Genomic DNA, 16,529 nt, shown 5'->3' on the forward strand with positions numbered 1-16,529 from the left:
TCTCGACATTCAACTTAATTGATTCAATGGCTGTTTTATATAGAGCTTACGATTTCTTCTGGAGCACAAACCAAAATGTCCAGAAAACCACAAGTAAAAAACCCTGAAATGTATAGAATATTGCCAATGCAGCGACTGAATTGAAAGTCGAGAATTTCGCGAGCCTTACGAGTAATTCGAGATTCGAGAATCTCGCGAGCCTTACGAGTAATTCGAGATTCAAGAATCTCGCGAGAAGCCGTGTTCTTGATGTCTCGTTGAAAAATAAAATATTGCGAACAAAATTATATGTATAATAAATATGTTTTGAGGTAAATGTCATTAAAGCAATATAATCAATAAAAAAGTCACTTGTAAAAAAAACAAGTGAATAAATACTGTCCATACAGCGAATGTCGAGAAGCTGGCTAGATTTACGAGTATTTCGAGGCACGAGAATCACGCGAGAATTCGAGTTCTCGATTTCTCGTGTCTCGAAAATCTCGCTTGTGTTCGAGAAGAAATCGTAGTCTTTAATAAAAAGAAATCTGTACCGAAAAAAGGCTGTATACAGAAAAAGCGCCTTTACGGAAAAAAAATCTGTACCGAAAAGTTAATATTTACCGAAAAAGTGACCTGTACTACCAAAAAATTGGAAGATACCGAAAAATTTTGAAAATGTGCAATTTACCGATAAAATATCTTCTACCGAACATGTGACCGATACCGAAAAAGCAACCGTTGTCGATGTCCTTAACTCATACTCTTTCCAGAATTAACGTTTGAATGGGGGCATTCTTCAAATGCCTCTTAAATTGAAATTGCGCAAAAATGTTAATTGCGGAATGTTACAAATTTATCAAACCCATAATGCACACAAACACATACATACAGTTATATGGGAAATGGGCATATATGTATGTAAATTACTACAAAATAACATAAATACATATTTGTGTAGTGGTGCACGTTTGACTAATCGATTTATCAGTTCAATAATTACTGACTTTTGTTTGCTATATTTGTTTGTATAATTGTAATGTTATTTAATGACTAATTGTTTGTCTGTTTGTTTATTTGTTTACTCTTTTTTGTGTTTGTTTAGTTTCGGTGCAAACTTAGTCACATACATACATATTTGGGAATACTTAATGCGATTTAATTGGTATGCTAGTCAAATACTAATATAAATAATACTCATCCATACTCTCTGCCACGCATACATACATAATTATATTGTTTACCTACTATGTATTGTAATTATTTGCATTTTTAGTTCGGCACAATTGACATAGTGAATCCACCCATTTGCTTAATGTAGTGTTTCCGTTATTTGTTGTTGTTGTTGTTGTTCTTGTTTCTACTGTTGATGTTATTGTTGTTGCTGTTATTGTTATTGCTGGTACTGATGTTGCTGTTAATTTTGTTGTTGCAGTTGTTGTTATTGTAGATTTAGGGCGCTGCCCACACGTCAGGCCCTATGTTTCCTCTCAAAGATAATTTGGACGTGACATGCAACATAATAAACGAATATTCTTGCAAAGATGGCTGCTCTTCCAAGGACTCGTACTTTCGAGAGCTGCACTGCGTTCTGTGCATAAATAAAAGGAATAAATGTAAAATTAATATATAAGTTGCAGGCAATGCAATAAAATCGTCTATATGTCCTCAAATTCGAAATCAATTGCTTTCCCAGTGCGGAATATTTTTCGAAGACAAAATAGGCATCTTCACTAAAACCGGAGCAAACTCGAAAACGGAATCCAGTTCGAAACCGAAACCGGAGTCATAATATAGATAGAAATTGGAATATTCAACTCGTAACCTGGGACGGAATAGGAACTGATAAAAAATTAAAACAGGTGGAGTCAAAATCGGAATTGAAATCAGTCTCGGTACAGGTACAAAAACCGAAACTTAAATCAAGCATTTGATGAAGTCGTCAACGAAATTTTATTGAAAATCAAAAATCGAAATGAAATCGGATTGTGTATTGAAATCGAACATATACTAGACTCCTAAATCGGACCGTGCCCGGATTGAAGATAGGAATAATCGAAATAGGATTAAAATTGGCCCAAGCAACCGGTGGTTAATGGAATCAATACCCAGTGAGGGTGATGGTAGCGTGCTCCGCCTACCACACCGTATGCCCTGGGTTCGCACCCCGGGCAAAGCAACATCAAAATTTTAGAAATAAGGTTTTTAAATTAGAAGAAAATTTTTCTAAGCGGGGTCGCCCCTCGGCAGTGTTTGGCAAGCGCTCCGGGTGTATTTCTGCCATGAAAAGCTCTCAGTGAAAGCTCATCTGCATTGCAAATGCCGTTCGGAGTCGGCATAAAACATGTAGGTCCCGTCCGACCAATTTGTAGGGAAAATCAAGAGGAGCACGACGCACATTGGAAGAGAAGCTCGGCCTTAGATCTCTTCGGAGGTTATCGCGCCTTACATTTATTTTTTTATTTACCCAGTGAGTCGTAATTGACAAATCGTTGGATGTTTACCCATGTTTTCTATATGGTGGCCTGACCTCGTAGGTACGGGGGTGATGAATGTAACTTTGTCTGGGGGAAGGAGATGGTAGGATCTGGGTTCATTCACGCCCAATATTCGTACACATCAAGTTATAGTGGGCGACCGAGGTCACCTCTTGATCAAAAGTGGCGGGCACGTGCAAGATAATGCAATTACATCTATTCATTCAAAGTGCTTGCGGTATAGACTACCCTTAAATTAAGTTGCGCTTTCAATGGCCTATCAATTGCCAAAGGCCTCTGCTCATTAATAAGTTGTTGGTGTTGTTGTAGCGATCAGGACACTCCTCGAAGGCCTTGGGGAATGTTGTCGAGTTGATGGTCCTTTGCCGGATGCAGATCCGGTACGTTCCGGTACCAAGCCCGACCATCTCGTTATTGACAGTTGAAAAAATAGGTGAATAATATCGATTGCATTTTATGGAACTCAATTGCCGGTAAATCCGAAAAAATTTGTATGAGGCAAAAACAAAAAAACACGTGTTTCATTATTTTGACCCAAGAGCAACATATTAAAATTTCATCAAAATCAAAAATCATGCCCTACGCTTACCGGGTGTCTTGAAATGTAATGAGCCTTTTATAAAATTTCGTCACTAAACTCTTCTTTCTTATACCGCTTTATTTTGGGAAAAAACTTCTATGAGTTTTGAAACTAAAACTGTGGAAAATAATCTCAAACATTTTTTCGAAGAAATTTTTTTCGACGGATGTCTTAGATATTCCTCCATACAAAGTATGTATTTTTGTTTTTTTATATGGAGGAAAATCTAAAACACCCTTTGGAAAAAGCATTTTCAAAAATAAATGCGAAATTTGAGGGAGCTATAACTTTTACCCTACCCGAATAAAATTGAATGGCTGCAAAACTGGATTCTCCAAAATACTCAGAGAGCTCTATGTTTATGTCCAAATTTTTTTCATACTTTTGATCTTCGAAATTTTTTTAAATTTTCGAAATTATTCGAAAGAGTACTTTGTTGGAATAAAACTGATTTAGCAACAAAAATATTTAGAGAGCTCAAAAAAAGTTCGAAATTTTTCGGATTTTCGAAAATGTTTTTGATTTTCATAGTTTTACTTCCAGAAATTCATAGAAAATTTTAGCTCAAAATATCGAAATCCAAATATAAAAATAAATGCAAAACTCACTGACGAAATTTTAAAAGAAATCCAATTGCTCTTTTTCTGTTCGCAGCTGTAAGTAATTACATACTAATGCACAATGGTGATTATAGTCGCACACCCCTTTCGATTTTGGTCTAAGAGCTCGCCACATGCAGAGCATACTACGTATTGACCCACTACAAACATTCATATCTATGCAAAGATTAGCTTTCCTCATTGCCCATCCTGCTGGAAGAGCTTCCACTTACTGTGGTACATTTAAGTATCCCTACGTTTATAATATCTAAATGCTTTCGACAACCGCTGTGCCAAATGATGTCCCCTACTTAATTATTCCAGCAATTTTCACAATTAACCGCATCCATCATTGTCAAAAAGTACGTCCGGTAAGCGTTTGAGCACGTTCTAAGTTAAATACATTTTGAGTAATGTTTATGGTGAAGAGTGCTGAGATACGTCTCGCTTTCTAACAATATGAATCTTTATTGAATCACTTCGCAGGACCAGAAAAATATTAGAGTATGCAAAGGAACAGAAACTCTGGGTGTTCAGTATTGTTTTGGCTACAAATATTTCTTTAATACAACAAATTCATTAGGAGTCAGTTTGTAAAAATTTGAATGTTATTTTCATTATGACTCAACGTTTAAATAGAGGCCATCTGCAGAGCACTTACGCGACTCTATATTTGCATGCCTTTCTTTGAAAACTGGAAAAGGAACCTTGAGGTAAGCCTAGACAGTGGCAAGGGCATTACAATCTACACAGAAAGTGCCAAAATGTAAGAGGTAGCTAGAGCTGGAATGTACTCAAAACATTTGTAGGTAAGTTAATCATACCGACTCTCTGACTTTGACAATATCTTCCAGGCGGAGGTCTTTTCCATAGAGATACCGAGCGCAGTAAGACTGCTCCAGGATAATACGGTCGCAGACATCAATGTAGCAATATTTGTCAAACATTCAGGCTGCCTTAAAGACAGCCGAATCCAATGGGATGAAGTCGAATGTAGTGCAAAGGTTTCCAACCTCGCTGCATTCATGAGACACCTTAATGTCTTCCCTCGCTATGTCCCAGGGAACAGTGATACTCAGGGGAATAAATTTGAAGATGAAATGGTCACAAAAGTACCGAAGCGGACATAAGCGCAGCGAGCAGCTTTATACGGCCACCGCTAGGTAATCTCCTGAGAAAAATCGAGCAAGATGAGATTAGTAAAACAGATACCCTGTGGATAAGCCGGAATGATTGCGAGGTCTCAAGGTTCGAATGGTCACGTTTGTATAGCAAGGCAACTAGCTTCCTTCTCAAGCTAAATAATTCAGCAGTGCGAATACTTACGGGTGTTATCACAGGTCATTGCGCTTATGCATCAATGCATGTCAACAAGCTCCCTCTGTAGAAACTGTTAGAACGAGGAGTCAATTCATTACTTTCTCTGGCTTACTCCAGGACTGCAAGCAAGATTACTCAGATTTCTGGGCACACGGTTTTCTCGATAGTTTTGCAGAGGTTGGGACGATAGTTCTTTCACGCACGCTTAAGTTCATCCGAAAAAGCAAATGGTTCTTTAAGAACCACACGGAAGTAATTTGGTTGGACGAATGTGCCGCCAGCTGGCGGTTTCTAAGCGCGCTCAAAGTGGAAAAAATAAGTCTAGTGGAAACGTGGGAAATTCCCACGCACGTCCTCTTAGCATAACCTAACCCAACCTTAGGAGTTGCTTCTATTGAATAAAAAAAATATTAGAGCTTGTGTTTCTTTGCAAACTCTGGAGATATTTATATGTATATGAAAACATTTACATCAGCAAGTAGTAAAATTGCTTACATATCAAAAATTTGTGCACAATACTGACTTTGGACCAATATTTCTGCTCTATCAAGTTTGAGTAATTTCTCTAAAATTGTACCATTGATAACTTGAACTATGAACAATCCAATTATAAAGCAAAATGCTTCACCGTCATTTACACACATATGCACATAACCGCAAAAACAATTGCAACAATAGTTCTGCTCTGTCAGCTAAGTATTTTGTACGTACATGGTCGTTATACACGAATAAGTTTTTCTTCTTCTTCAACTTGATCTTATGAAATCTACATCCTTTTACAGTCACAGCAAAGTTATTGTGCCATACAAAATACTCACCGAGATATGTGTCATGTTGTGGGATATATTCTTGCATTTCGGATAATAGTACCGCTATTTCTTGTGAGTCTTTTGTTATGCTGCATAATTCTTCTTGATTGAAATCGGGCGTTATTTGTTTACAAAGCAATATTTGACTGATGACATTGCCAAGATTTGAAGGCCCAGCACGATTTTCTGTTAAAAGGATATTGTATGTATGTATATTAATTGGGAATTTGATTTTATATTTAAATCTGTTGTTATGTCTACTTATATTTTCGCTTAAACTCATATGAAATGAAGTTAGAAATATATGTTAGATTAGGCTGAACTGGCTGGTCAATATTTCATATTTCATATATATTTATTAAGTCAAATGGTAACAATCTTACTGACTAGATTACATGTTAACTTAGTACTAGTTTAACAATTTTAAAGTAAGATTTACCGAGATAAGTACTAAGACTCCTTGCCTGCCTTCAGACCTTGACATAGCAAAGTCCAAGTCAAGGCTTCTGGATAGGCCATTAAATTCTACAAGGCCTCTTAGAAGATATATGCGAAACCGAAGTAATTCGAACGCAGCACTTCAACCCGGAATGTGCTGTGAGACCTCACATAGACTGAATTTTTCCATAATGTTATCAGAATTTGTTCAGGTAACAATCGTAGACGCCGCAATCAAGTGCCTTAACTGATGTTGCAGAATAACTTCGTCCTCTTGGCGAATAATAGCTGAAGCCTTGACCAGGCGATCGCAAGACATGAACATAAAACGTGCACAACCGTTTCTTCCTACAACTAGAACTTCTTACATCTGCTGTTACTGACGAGGCCTAAGTTACATGCATGTGACGCCAGAAGGAAACGTCCAAACAGTGTGCCCATCGTGAACCTTAAGTCTTCTCCCTTCAGAGATATAAGCCCCTTTATGAATCCAATATTGTAGTATTAACAGATGATCTTAGACAATTTACAGCACCGCGCTTCAGTTCACGCCTATCCTGCTTGATGAATAATATGCAATTGATGGCTCCTTTTGATTTCTCCCAAACGGATTGTGACATTTACTGTCGATTCAGCGAGTGCTGCTCTCTCCTTTTCAAACTCATCGGCTTTCTCGTTTCCTTTATGACCGGGATTCCAGTACAGATGTATTGCGCGATATAAGCGAAGTTTTTCCATTGCTTCTTTGAATTCCATGACCGCGGGCCCGACCTCTTCCTTTAAATTGGAATTATCGGTATAAATGTGAATAGTATGTTCTGCCATATTTGCACCCTCGCCGTCAACCCTCTATCCCAATTGTGACCCCCAGATCTCATTCGAATATCGGAAACCGGATCACATGTTCCGTTTTCCCAATATAAGTTGGCGCTATACTGCTATGGCTATTCGGTATGCACTCAAGTTGCGGCGAGACTTAAAGCCTAGTTGCAGTGGCTGACGCTATATCTTTGGCCATTCGGTTTGCAAGCGTGATGTGATTGGCATGCAATGCTGCTATGTGGATAGTTTTCAGGTCTCCTGCTATGCTAATTATTGATAATGTGCATATCCCCCTTTTTTTGGTATACACACTTTTATGTGTGGCTTTCCAAAAAACTAGGACCCCTTAGAAAATAATGGGCTTGACAATTTCCGTAAAAGCAGAATTAGTGAGTTGGGCGACAGGTTCTACGTTCTTTATCTACCGTTTCCATGAAAACTGACTATCTGATATAATTCCTTAATATTTTTTGCTGCATTTTTTTTCTTTTTGGATAAGTAAATCACTAGATTGATTTTGCCACGTTAATGGTTAACCCAACTTCAGATGCCCAGTCATGAACATGCCGAAGCGAATCAATTATCAGAGACCTGACTTTTGGTAGACATCTGCCGCTTATAATAACGGAAACGTCGTTTGCACACGCCGTGAGTTTGAAGCCGCCTAAGCCTATTGGTTAATAACCAACATCCACATCATTGGTTGTAATACCCCACGCTGCGGCGTTCTTCTGTTTACAAATTTTGTAACCTTGCATAGACCCCCTTGAGACTCAATTATTCTGCAGCTTAACATGCAGCCAATCCAATTTGTACTTCAATCGATTTGAGACTACCCATGATTGCTCCATTAGAGACATTGTTGAAAGCCCCTGTAATATCCGGAAAAGCACCAAGGGCATATTCCTGATGCTACGGACCTATGTAATGTAAGATCGTCTGACTTGCCTCAAGCATGTTGTGAGAGAGTAATGCTTCATTCATATTCGATTTTATATATACATCTATTGGCGTCTCTTGAGTTTTGTGCATAAAATATGGCAAACTATTTTATGAGTGCAAACTGGATGTAGTGATGGTTGCACACGTCGTATGTGTATGACGTTCAGGCACTATTGCATGATTACACCTCATGATGGGTATTCCAACTAGCTAGGGAGAGGAAAGGAAAGAAGGGAAAGGAAAAGAAAGGAAAGTGGAAGAAATAAAAGGAAATGAAATGAAACGAAAAGAATGAAAAGAAAAGAATTGAAAGAAAAGAAAAGAAAGGAAAAGAAAAGAAAATGACGGTAAAGGGAAGAAAAGGAAAGGAAATGAAAGGAAAGGAAAGGAAATGAAAGGAAAGGAAACGAAAGGAAATGAAAGTAAAGGAAAGGAAATGAAATGAAATGAAAAGAATGGAAAGAAAAGAAAATAAAAGTAAAGACGAGAAAAGAAAAGAAAAGAAAAGAAAAAAAGAAAGGGAAAGAAAAGAAAAGAAAATGAAGGGTTCTTCCCTAAAGGAAAGAAAAGAAAAGGAAAAGAAAGGAAAGGAAATGAAAAGAATGGAAAGAAAAGAAATGAAATGAAACGAAAAGAAAAGAAAAGAAAAGGAAAGAAAAGAAAAGAAAAGAAAAGTAAAGAAAAGAAAAGAAAAGAAAAGAAAAGAAAAGAAAAGAAAAGAAAAGAAAAGACCCGAAAAGAAAAGGAAAGGAAAGGACATGCAAGCAAAGGAAAAGAAAGCAAAAGAAAGGAAAGGACGGCAAAGCAAAGGAAAAGAAAGGAAAGTAAGGAGAGGAGAGGAAATCAAGGGAGGGAAAGAGTAAAAGGATAAAGAGGGGAGAGGAAAAAAGAGAAAAAAGTCAAAACCAAAGCGAGAAATTAAACCAGACTGCGTGTTATCAATTTGTCGAAGTATTATAAACTTAAATCGATAACAAACGATTGAATTTCAGTGCTTGATATATTATAGATGCGTTATCAGCTTGTTTCCGAAAAAATAAAAAAAAAAATAAAATTAGTAAATTTGTTAACGAAATAGTATCGATGTTTTATCAAAAATTTATCGAAAAGGTTTCAATTTGTTATAAAATTTTTATCGATATGTTATCAGAAACTTATCGATTAATTATCGAAGAGTTATCGATTCGTTATCCAACCAATTTGTTCTTTAAACCAAAGGCATTTCTTGAATATACAAAGTTAAAATCTGCTGAAGGATATCTTTGATCAAACATGTGTTTTCATATACGAAAGTTTCATAACATTTACCATTAATTCATACACATACATATGTTGATATGTGTAATTACCAGACCTGTAAAGTACTGAGTATATACTTGTACTAGTAACAAATAAGTACAAGTACTCAAGTACTTCACATCTAAGTACGAAGTATTAGTACTACAGTACTTGTACTTCGAATCCGAAAGTACAAGTAGATATACTTTCGAAATACTTGCAAGTACACGAAAGTACTTTTTCTGATAAAATATGTCAGTTTGATTCAAAAATGGAAAATTAAAATATGAGTAAAATTTATATTAGAAAGCAACAAGAAGTAAAACAAAATATCAAATAAGTATAAATTGTACAACAGCTAACATTATTTAAGTAGTTTTATGTTTTCCTTCATTAGTACTAGCTTTTCAAATGAAAAGTCCGTGATTGATTGCCTTCTAGGACTATAAATAATGCCTGCTAAGGAAAATAAACGCTCTACTGGGTCGGAGGAAGCTGAGGGCGTATTCATTTTGAGTGATAGGTCCTTCACAAGAGGATAACTCTGAAGCATATTGAAATCTGTTGATGTATCATTAAAATACCTGTAAAACTCTTCTTTAACCATTTTGTCAAAGTTAGGTCATCGTAAGGGTGCTGGTTGATACGCTTCAAAACCGCTCAATACTTATCAAAGTACTTCGAAAGTACTTACAAGTATTTTACTTGTACTTCAACAATTCAAGTACAAGTACCTCGATACTTATACTTCTACTCATTTTTCGAAGTACCGAGGTACTGATACTTGTACTTGTAATGGTACTTTTTCTTTACAGGTCTGGTAATTACATACATAAACATGCAGCTACTTGGAATATATATATATGGCATAGCTTCCCTCATTGCAGCAAAGCATCATTTAAAACTTCTTCAAGTTCATTGCGTATTTCGTACGCTTTTCTTTTGTCGTTGATTTTTACAGCAAAATTTAGTAAACAACTCCCAACAATTTCACTACAACAATGCATTTACTTTAAATGCTTTTCACGCATTCTGATTGCATTCGCTCAAATTTATTCTGCTACATTAATGTGGAAACACTAGCAAAATTACTACACGTATTGTTATGGTGCGTGCAAGGAAAGCTTACTTTTATACAGTTTCTTACATGACGATTATGCGGCAGTAACTCACGAACGTACGTACCAAAAACGTGTCAGCTGACACGACCTATCTTATGAGTGTGCAATGTAAACGAAAACTCACCGACGTGCAACGCCCGTACGTACGTAGCCCGGAACGAAGAAATCAAAACAATTTTGATTTTTTCCGTAAGAACGTGTCAGCTGATCGCTCTCTCACTAGACAGAGTTGCCTAGTAAACTTGTATGCGCTAATTTTTGACCGTTTGAAGTTTTATGCAAAAATACCATAGTCGGATTTCGTTAATTTTTTATACCAAGATAAAGTGCGTTCAGATAAGTACGTGAGCTAAGTTCAGAAAGATATGTCGATTTTTGCTGTAGTTATCGTGTTAACGGCCATGCGGAAGGACAGACGGACGACCGTGTATAAAAACTGGCGTGGCTTCAACCGATTTCGCCCATTTTCACAGAAAACAGTTATCGTCATAAAATCTATGCCCCTACCAAATTTCAAAAGTATTGGTAAATTCTTGTTCGACTTATGGCATTAAAAGTATCCTAGACAAATTAAATTAAAAAGGGCTGAGCCACGCCCATTTTGAAATTTTCTTTTATTTTTGTATTTTGTTGCACCATATCATTACTGGAGTTGAATGTTGATATAATTTACTTATATACTTTAAAGATATTAAATTTTTTGTTAAAATTTTAGTTAAAAAAATTTTTTTTAAAAGTGGGCGTGGTCCCTCTCCAATTTTTCTAATTTTTATTCAGCGTACATATAGCAATAGGAGTAACGTTCCTGCCAAATTTCATCGTGAGACCTTCAACGACTGCCAAATTACATCTTGCAAAATTTTAAATTACCTTCCTTTAAAAGTGGGCGCTGCCACGCCCATTGTCCAACATTTTACTGACTTTCAATTCTGCGTCATAAGATAAACTCACCTACCAAATTTCATCGCTTTATCTGTCTTTGGTAATGAATTATTGCACTTTTTCGGTTTTTCGAAATTTTCGATTTCGAAAAAGTGGGCGTGGTTATAGTCCGATATCGTTCATTTTAAATAGCGATCTGAGATGAGTGCTCAAGAATCTACATACCAAACTTCATCAAGATACCTCAAAAGCTACTTAAGTTATCGTGTTAACGGACGGAAGGACGGACGGACGGACGGACGGACATGGCTCAATCAAATTTTTTTTGGATCCTGATGATTTTGATATATGGAAGTCTATATCTATCTCGATTCCTTTATACCTGTACAACCAACCGTTATGCAATCAAAGTTAATATACTCTGTGGGCTCTGCTCAACTGAGTATAAACAAGTAAGGAAGGCTAAGTTCGGGTGTAACCGAACATTACATACTCAGTTGACAGCTGTGGAGACAACGTAAGGGAAAATCACCATGTTGTAAAAAGAACCTAGGGTAACCCTGGAATGTGTTTGTATGGCATGTGTATCAAATGGAAGGTATTAAAGAGTATTTTAAGAAGAAGTGGGCCATAGTTCTATAGATGGACGCCATTTAGGGATATCGCCATAAAGGTGGACCAGGCCTGACTCTAGAATTTGTTTGTACGATATGGGTATCAAATGAAATGTGTTAATGATAATTTTAAAAGGGAGTGGTCCTAAGTTCTACAGGTGGACGCCTTTTCGAGATATCGCCATAAAGATGGACCGGGGGTGACTCTAGAATTTATTTTGTACGATATGGGTATCAAATGAAAGGTATTAATGAGTATTTTAAAAGGGCGTGGGCCTAAGTTCTATAGATGGACGCCTTTTCGAGATATCGCCATAATGATGGACTAGGGGTGACTCTAGAATTTGTTTGTACGATATGAGTATAAAACAAGTAAGGAAGGCTAAGTTCGGGTGTAACCGAACATAACATACTCAGTTGAGAGCTATGGAGACAAAATAAGGAAAATCAATCTGGGGTAACCCTGGAATGTGGTTGTATAACATGTGTATCAAATGAAAGGTATTAAAGAGTATTTTAAGAGAGAGTAGGCCATAGTTCTATGGATGAACGCCATTTAGGGATATCGCCATAAAGGTAGACCAGGGCTGACTCTAGAATTTGTTTGTACGATATGGGTATCAAATGAAAGGTGTTACTGAGCATTTTAAGAGGGAGTGGGCCTTAGGTCTATCGGTGGACGCCTTTTCGAGATGTCCCCATTAAGGTGGACCAGGGGTGATTCTATAATGTGTTTGTACGATATGGGTATCAAATGAAAGCTGTTAATGAGTATTTTGAAAAGGAGTGATCCTTAGTTCCATAGGTGGACGCCGTTTCGAGATATCGCCATAAAGGTGGACCAGGGGTGTCTCTAGAATGTGTTTGTACGATATGGGAATCAAATGAAAGGTGTTACTGAGCATTTTAAGAGGGAGTGGGCATTAGGTCTATAGGTGGACGCCTTTTCGAGATATCGCCATTAGAGTGGGCCAGGGGTGACTCTAGAATGTTTGTACGGTATGGGTATCAAACGAAAGGTGTTACTGAGCATTTTAAGAGGGAGTGGGCATGAGGTCTATAGGTGGACGCCTTTTCGAGATATCGTCATTAGGGTGGGCCAGGGGTGACTCTAGAATGTGTTTGTACGATATGTGCATCAAACGAAAGGTGTTACTGAGCATTTTAAGAGGGAGTGGGCATTAGGTCTATAGGTGGACGCCCTTTCGAGATATCGCCATTAGGGTGGGCCAGGGGTGACTCTAGAATGTTTGTACGATATGGGTATCAAACGAAAGGTGTTACTGAGCATTTTAAGAGGGAGTGGGCATTAGGTCTATAGGTGGACGCCTTTTCGAGATATCGCCATTAGGGTGGGCCAGGGGTGACTCTAGAATGTGTTTGTACGATATGGGTATCAAATGAAAGGTGGTAAGGAGTATTTTAAAAGGGAGTAATCCTTAGTTCTATAGGTGGACGCCTTTTTGAGATATCGCCATAAAGGTGGACCAAGGGTGACTCTAGAATGTTTGTACGATATGGGTATCAAACGAAAGGTGTTACTGAGCATTTTAAGAGGGAGTGGGCATTAGGTCTATAGGTGGACGCCTTTTCGAGATATCGCCATTAGGGTGGGCCAGGGTGACTCTAGAATGTGTTTGTACGATATGGGTATCAAATGAAAGGTGGTAATGAGTATTTTAAAAGGGAGTAATCCTTAGTTCTATAGGTGGACGCCTTTTCGAGATATCGCCATAAAGCTGGACCAAGGGTGACTCTAGAATGTTTGTACGGTATGGGTATCAAACGAAAGGTGTTACTGAGCATTTTAAGAGGGAGTGGGCATTAGGTCTATATGTGGACGCCTTTTCGAGATATCGCCATTAGGGTGGGCCAGGGTGACTCTAGAATGTGTTTGTACGATACGGGTATCAAATGAAAGGTGGTAATGAGTATTTTAAAAGGGAGTAATCCTTAGTTCTATAGGTGGACGCCTTTTCGAGATATCGCCATTAGGGTGGGCCAGGTGTGACTCTAGAATGTTTGTACGATATGGGTATCAAACGAAAGGTGTTACTGAGCATTTTAAGAGGGAGTGGGCATTAGGTCTATAGGTGGACGCCTTTTCGAGATATCGCCATTAGGGTGGGACAGGGGTGACTCTAGAATGTTTGTACGATATGGGTATCAAACGAAAGGTGTTACTGAGCATTTTAAGAAGGAGTGGACATTAGGTCTATAGGTGGACGCCTTTTCGAGATATCGCCATTAGGGTGGGCCAGGGGTGACTCTAGAATGTTTGTACGATATGGGTATCAAACGAAAGGTGTTACTGAGCATTTTAAGAGGGAGTGGACATTAGGTCTATAGGTGGACGCCTTTTCGAGATATCGCCATTAGGGTGGGCCAGGGTGACTCTAGAATGTGTTTGTACGATATGGGTATCAAATGAAAGGTGGTAATGAGTATTTTAAAAGGGAGTAATCCTTAGTTCTATAGGTGGACGCCTTTTCGAAATATCGCCATTAGGGTGGGCCAGGTATGACTCTAGAATGTTTGTACGATATGGGTATCAAACGAAAGCTGTTACTGAGCATTTTAAGAAGGAGTGGGCGTTAGGTCTATAGGTGGACGCCTTTTCGAGATATCGCCATTAGGGTGGGCCAGGGGTGACTCTAGAATGTTTGTACGATATGGGTATCAAACGAAAGGTGTTACTGAGCATTTTAAGAGGGAGTGGACACTAGGTCTATAGGTGGACGCCTTTTCGAGATATCGCCATTAGGGTGGGCCAGGGGTGACTCTAGAATGTTTGTACGATATGGGTATCAAACGAAAGGTGTTACTGAGCATTTTAAGAGGGAGGGGGCATTAGGTCTATAGGTGGACGCCTTTTCGAGATATCGCCATTAGGGTGGGACAGGGGTGACTCTGGTATGTTTTTGTACGATATGGATATCAAATTAAAGGTATTAATGAGTGTTTTAAAAGCGAGTGGCCCTTAGATGTATATGTGAAGGCGTTCTCGCGATATCGACCAAAATGTGGACCAGGTGATCCAGAAAATCATCTGTCGGGTACTGCTAATTTATTTATATATGCAATACCACTAACAGTATTCCTGCCAAGATTCCAAGGGCTGTTGATTTCGCCTTGTAGAACTTTTTCATTTTCTTCTACTTAATATGGTAGGTGTCACACCCATTTTACAAAGTTTTTTCTAAAGTTATATTTTGCGTCAATAAACTAATCCAGTTACCATGTTTCATCACTTTTTTCGTATTTGGTATAGAATTATGGCATTTTTTTCATTTGTCGTAATTTTCGATATCGATAAAGTGGGCGTGGTTATGGTCAGATTTCGCCCATTTTTTATACCAAGAAAAAGTGAGCTCAGGTAAGTACGTGGGCTAAGTTTAGTAAAGATATATAGGATTTTGCTCAAGTTATTGTGTTAATGGCCGAGCGGAAGGACAGACGGTGGAGTGTGTATAAAAACTGGGCGTGGCTTCCACCGATTTCGCCCATTTTCACAGAGAACAGTAACCGTCATAGAATCTATGCTCTTACCAAATTTGAGAAGGATTGGTAAATTTTTGTTCGACTTATGGCAATAAAAGTATTCTAGACAAACTAAATGAAAATGGGCGGAGCCACGCCCATTTTGAAATTTTCTTTTATTTTTGTATTTTGTTGCATCATATCATTACTGGAGTTGAATTTTGACTTAATTTACTTATATACAGTAAAGATATTAAATTTTTTGTTAAAATTTGAATTTAAAAAAATTTTTTTTAAAAAGTGGGCGTGTTCTTCATCCAATTTTGCTAATTTTTATTTAGCGCATATAGAGTAATAGTAGCAACGTTCCTGCCAAATTTCATCATGATATCTTCAACGACTGCCAAATTACAGCTTGCAAAACTTTTAAATTACCTTCTTGTAAAAGTGGGCGGTGCCACGCCCATTGTCCAAAATCTTACTAATTTTCTATTCTGCGTCATAACGTCAACCCATCTACCAAGTTTCGTCGCTTTATCTGTCTTTTGTAATGAGTTATCGCACTTTTTCGGTTTTTCGAAATTTTCGATATCGAAAAAGTGGGCGTGGTTATAGTCCGATATCGTTCATTTTAAATAGCGATCTGAGATGAGTGCTCAGAAACCTACGTACCAAATTTCATCAAGATACCTCAAAATTTACTCAAGTTATCGTGTTAACGGACGGACGGACGGACGGACGGACGGACGGACGGACGGACGGACGGACGGACGGACGGACATGGCTCAATCAAATTTTTTTCGATCCTGATTATTTTGATATATGGAAGTCTATATCTATCTCGATTCCTTTATATATGTACAACCAACCGTTATCCAATCAAACTTAATATACTCTGTGAGCTCTGCTCAACTGAGTATAATGAAAGGTGTTAATAAGTGTTTTAAAAGGGCGTTGGCCTTAGTTCTATATGTGGACGCCTTTTCGATATATCGCCATAAAGGTGGACCAGGGGTGACTCTAGAATGCGTTTATACAATATGAGTATCAAATGAAAGGTGTTAATGAGTATTTTAAAAGGGCGTGGGCCTTAGTTCTATAGGTGGACGCCTTTTCGAGATATCGCCATAAACGTGGACCAGGGGTGACTCTATAATGTGTTTGTAC

General features: G+C 37.9%; 1 protein-coding gene across 3 annotated transcripts in view; it reads right to left on the reverse strand.

The window, feature by feature from the left end:
* Positions 1 to 16,529, reverse strand: part of dcma (decima) — a 214,977-nt gene that overhangs the window by 37,926 nt on the left and 160,522 nt on the right. For 2 of the 3 annotated variants that reach the window (XM_067768295.1, XM_067768294.1), the window contains exons 4-5: positions 5,795 to 5,971; positions 1,228 to 1,570 (exon numbers count right to left, since the gene is read on the reverse strand). In XM_067768295.1, coding sequence (XP_067624396.1) covers positions 1,470 to 1,570; positions 5,795 to 5,971 — 278 coding nt within the window. In that variant the 3' untranslated portion in view covers positions 1,228 to 1,469. Of the gene's footprint in view, positions 1 to 1,223; positions 1,571 to 5,794; positions 5,972 to 16,529 lie in introns of all 3 variants that reach the window. The other variant, XM_067768292.1, reaches the window with a different exon arrangement.

Source organism: Eurosta solidaginis, chromosome 2 (genome assembly GCF_040869045.1).
Source record: "Eurosta solidaginis isolate ZX-2024a chromosome 2, ASM4086904v1, whole genome shotgun sequence".
NCBI lineage: Eukaryota > Metazoa > Arthropoda > Insecta > Diptera > Tephritidae > Eurosta > Eurosta solidaginis.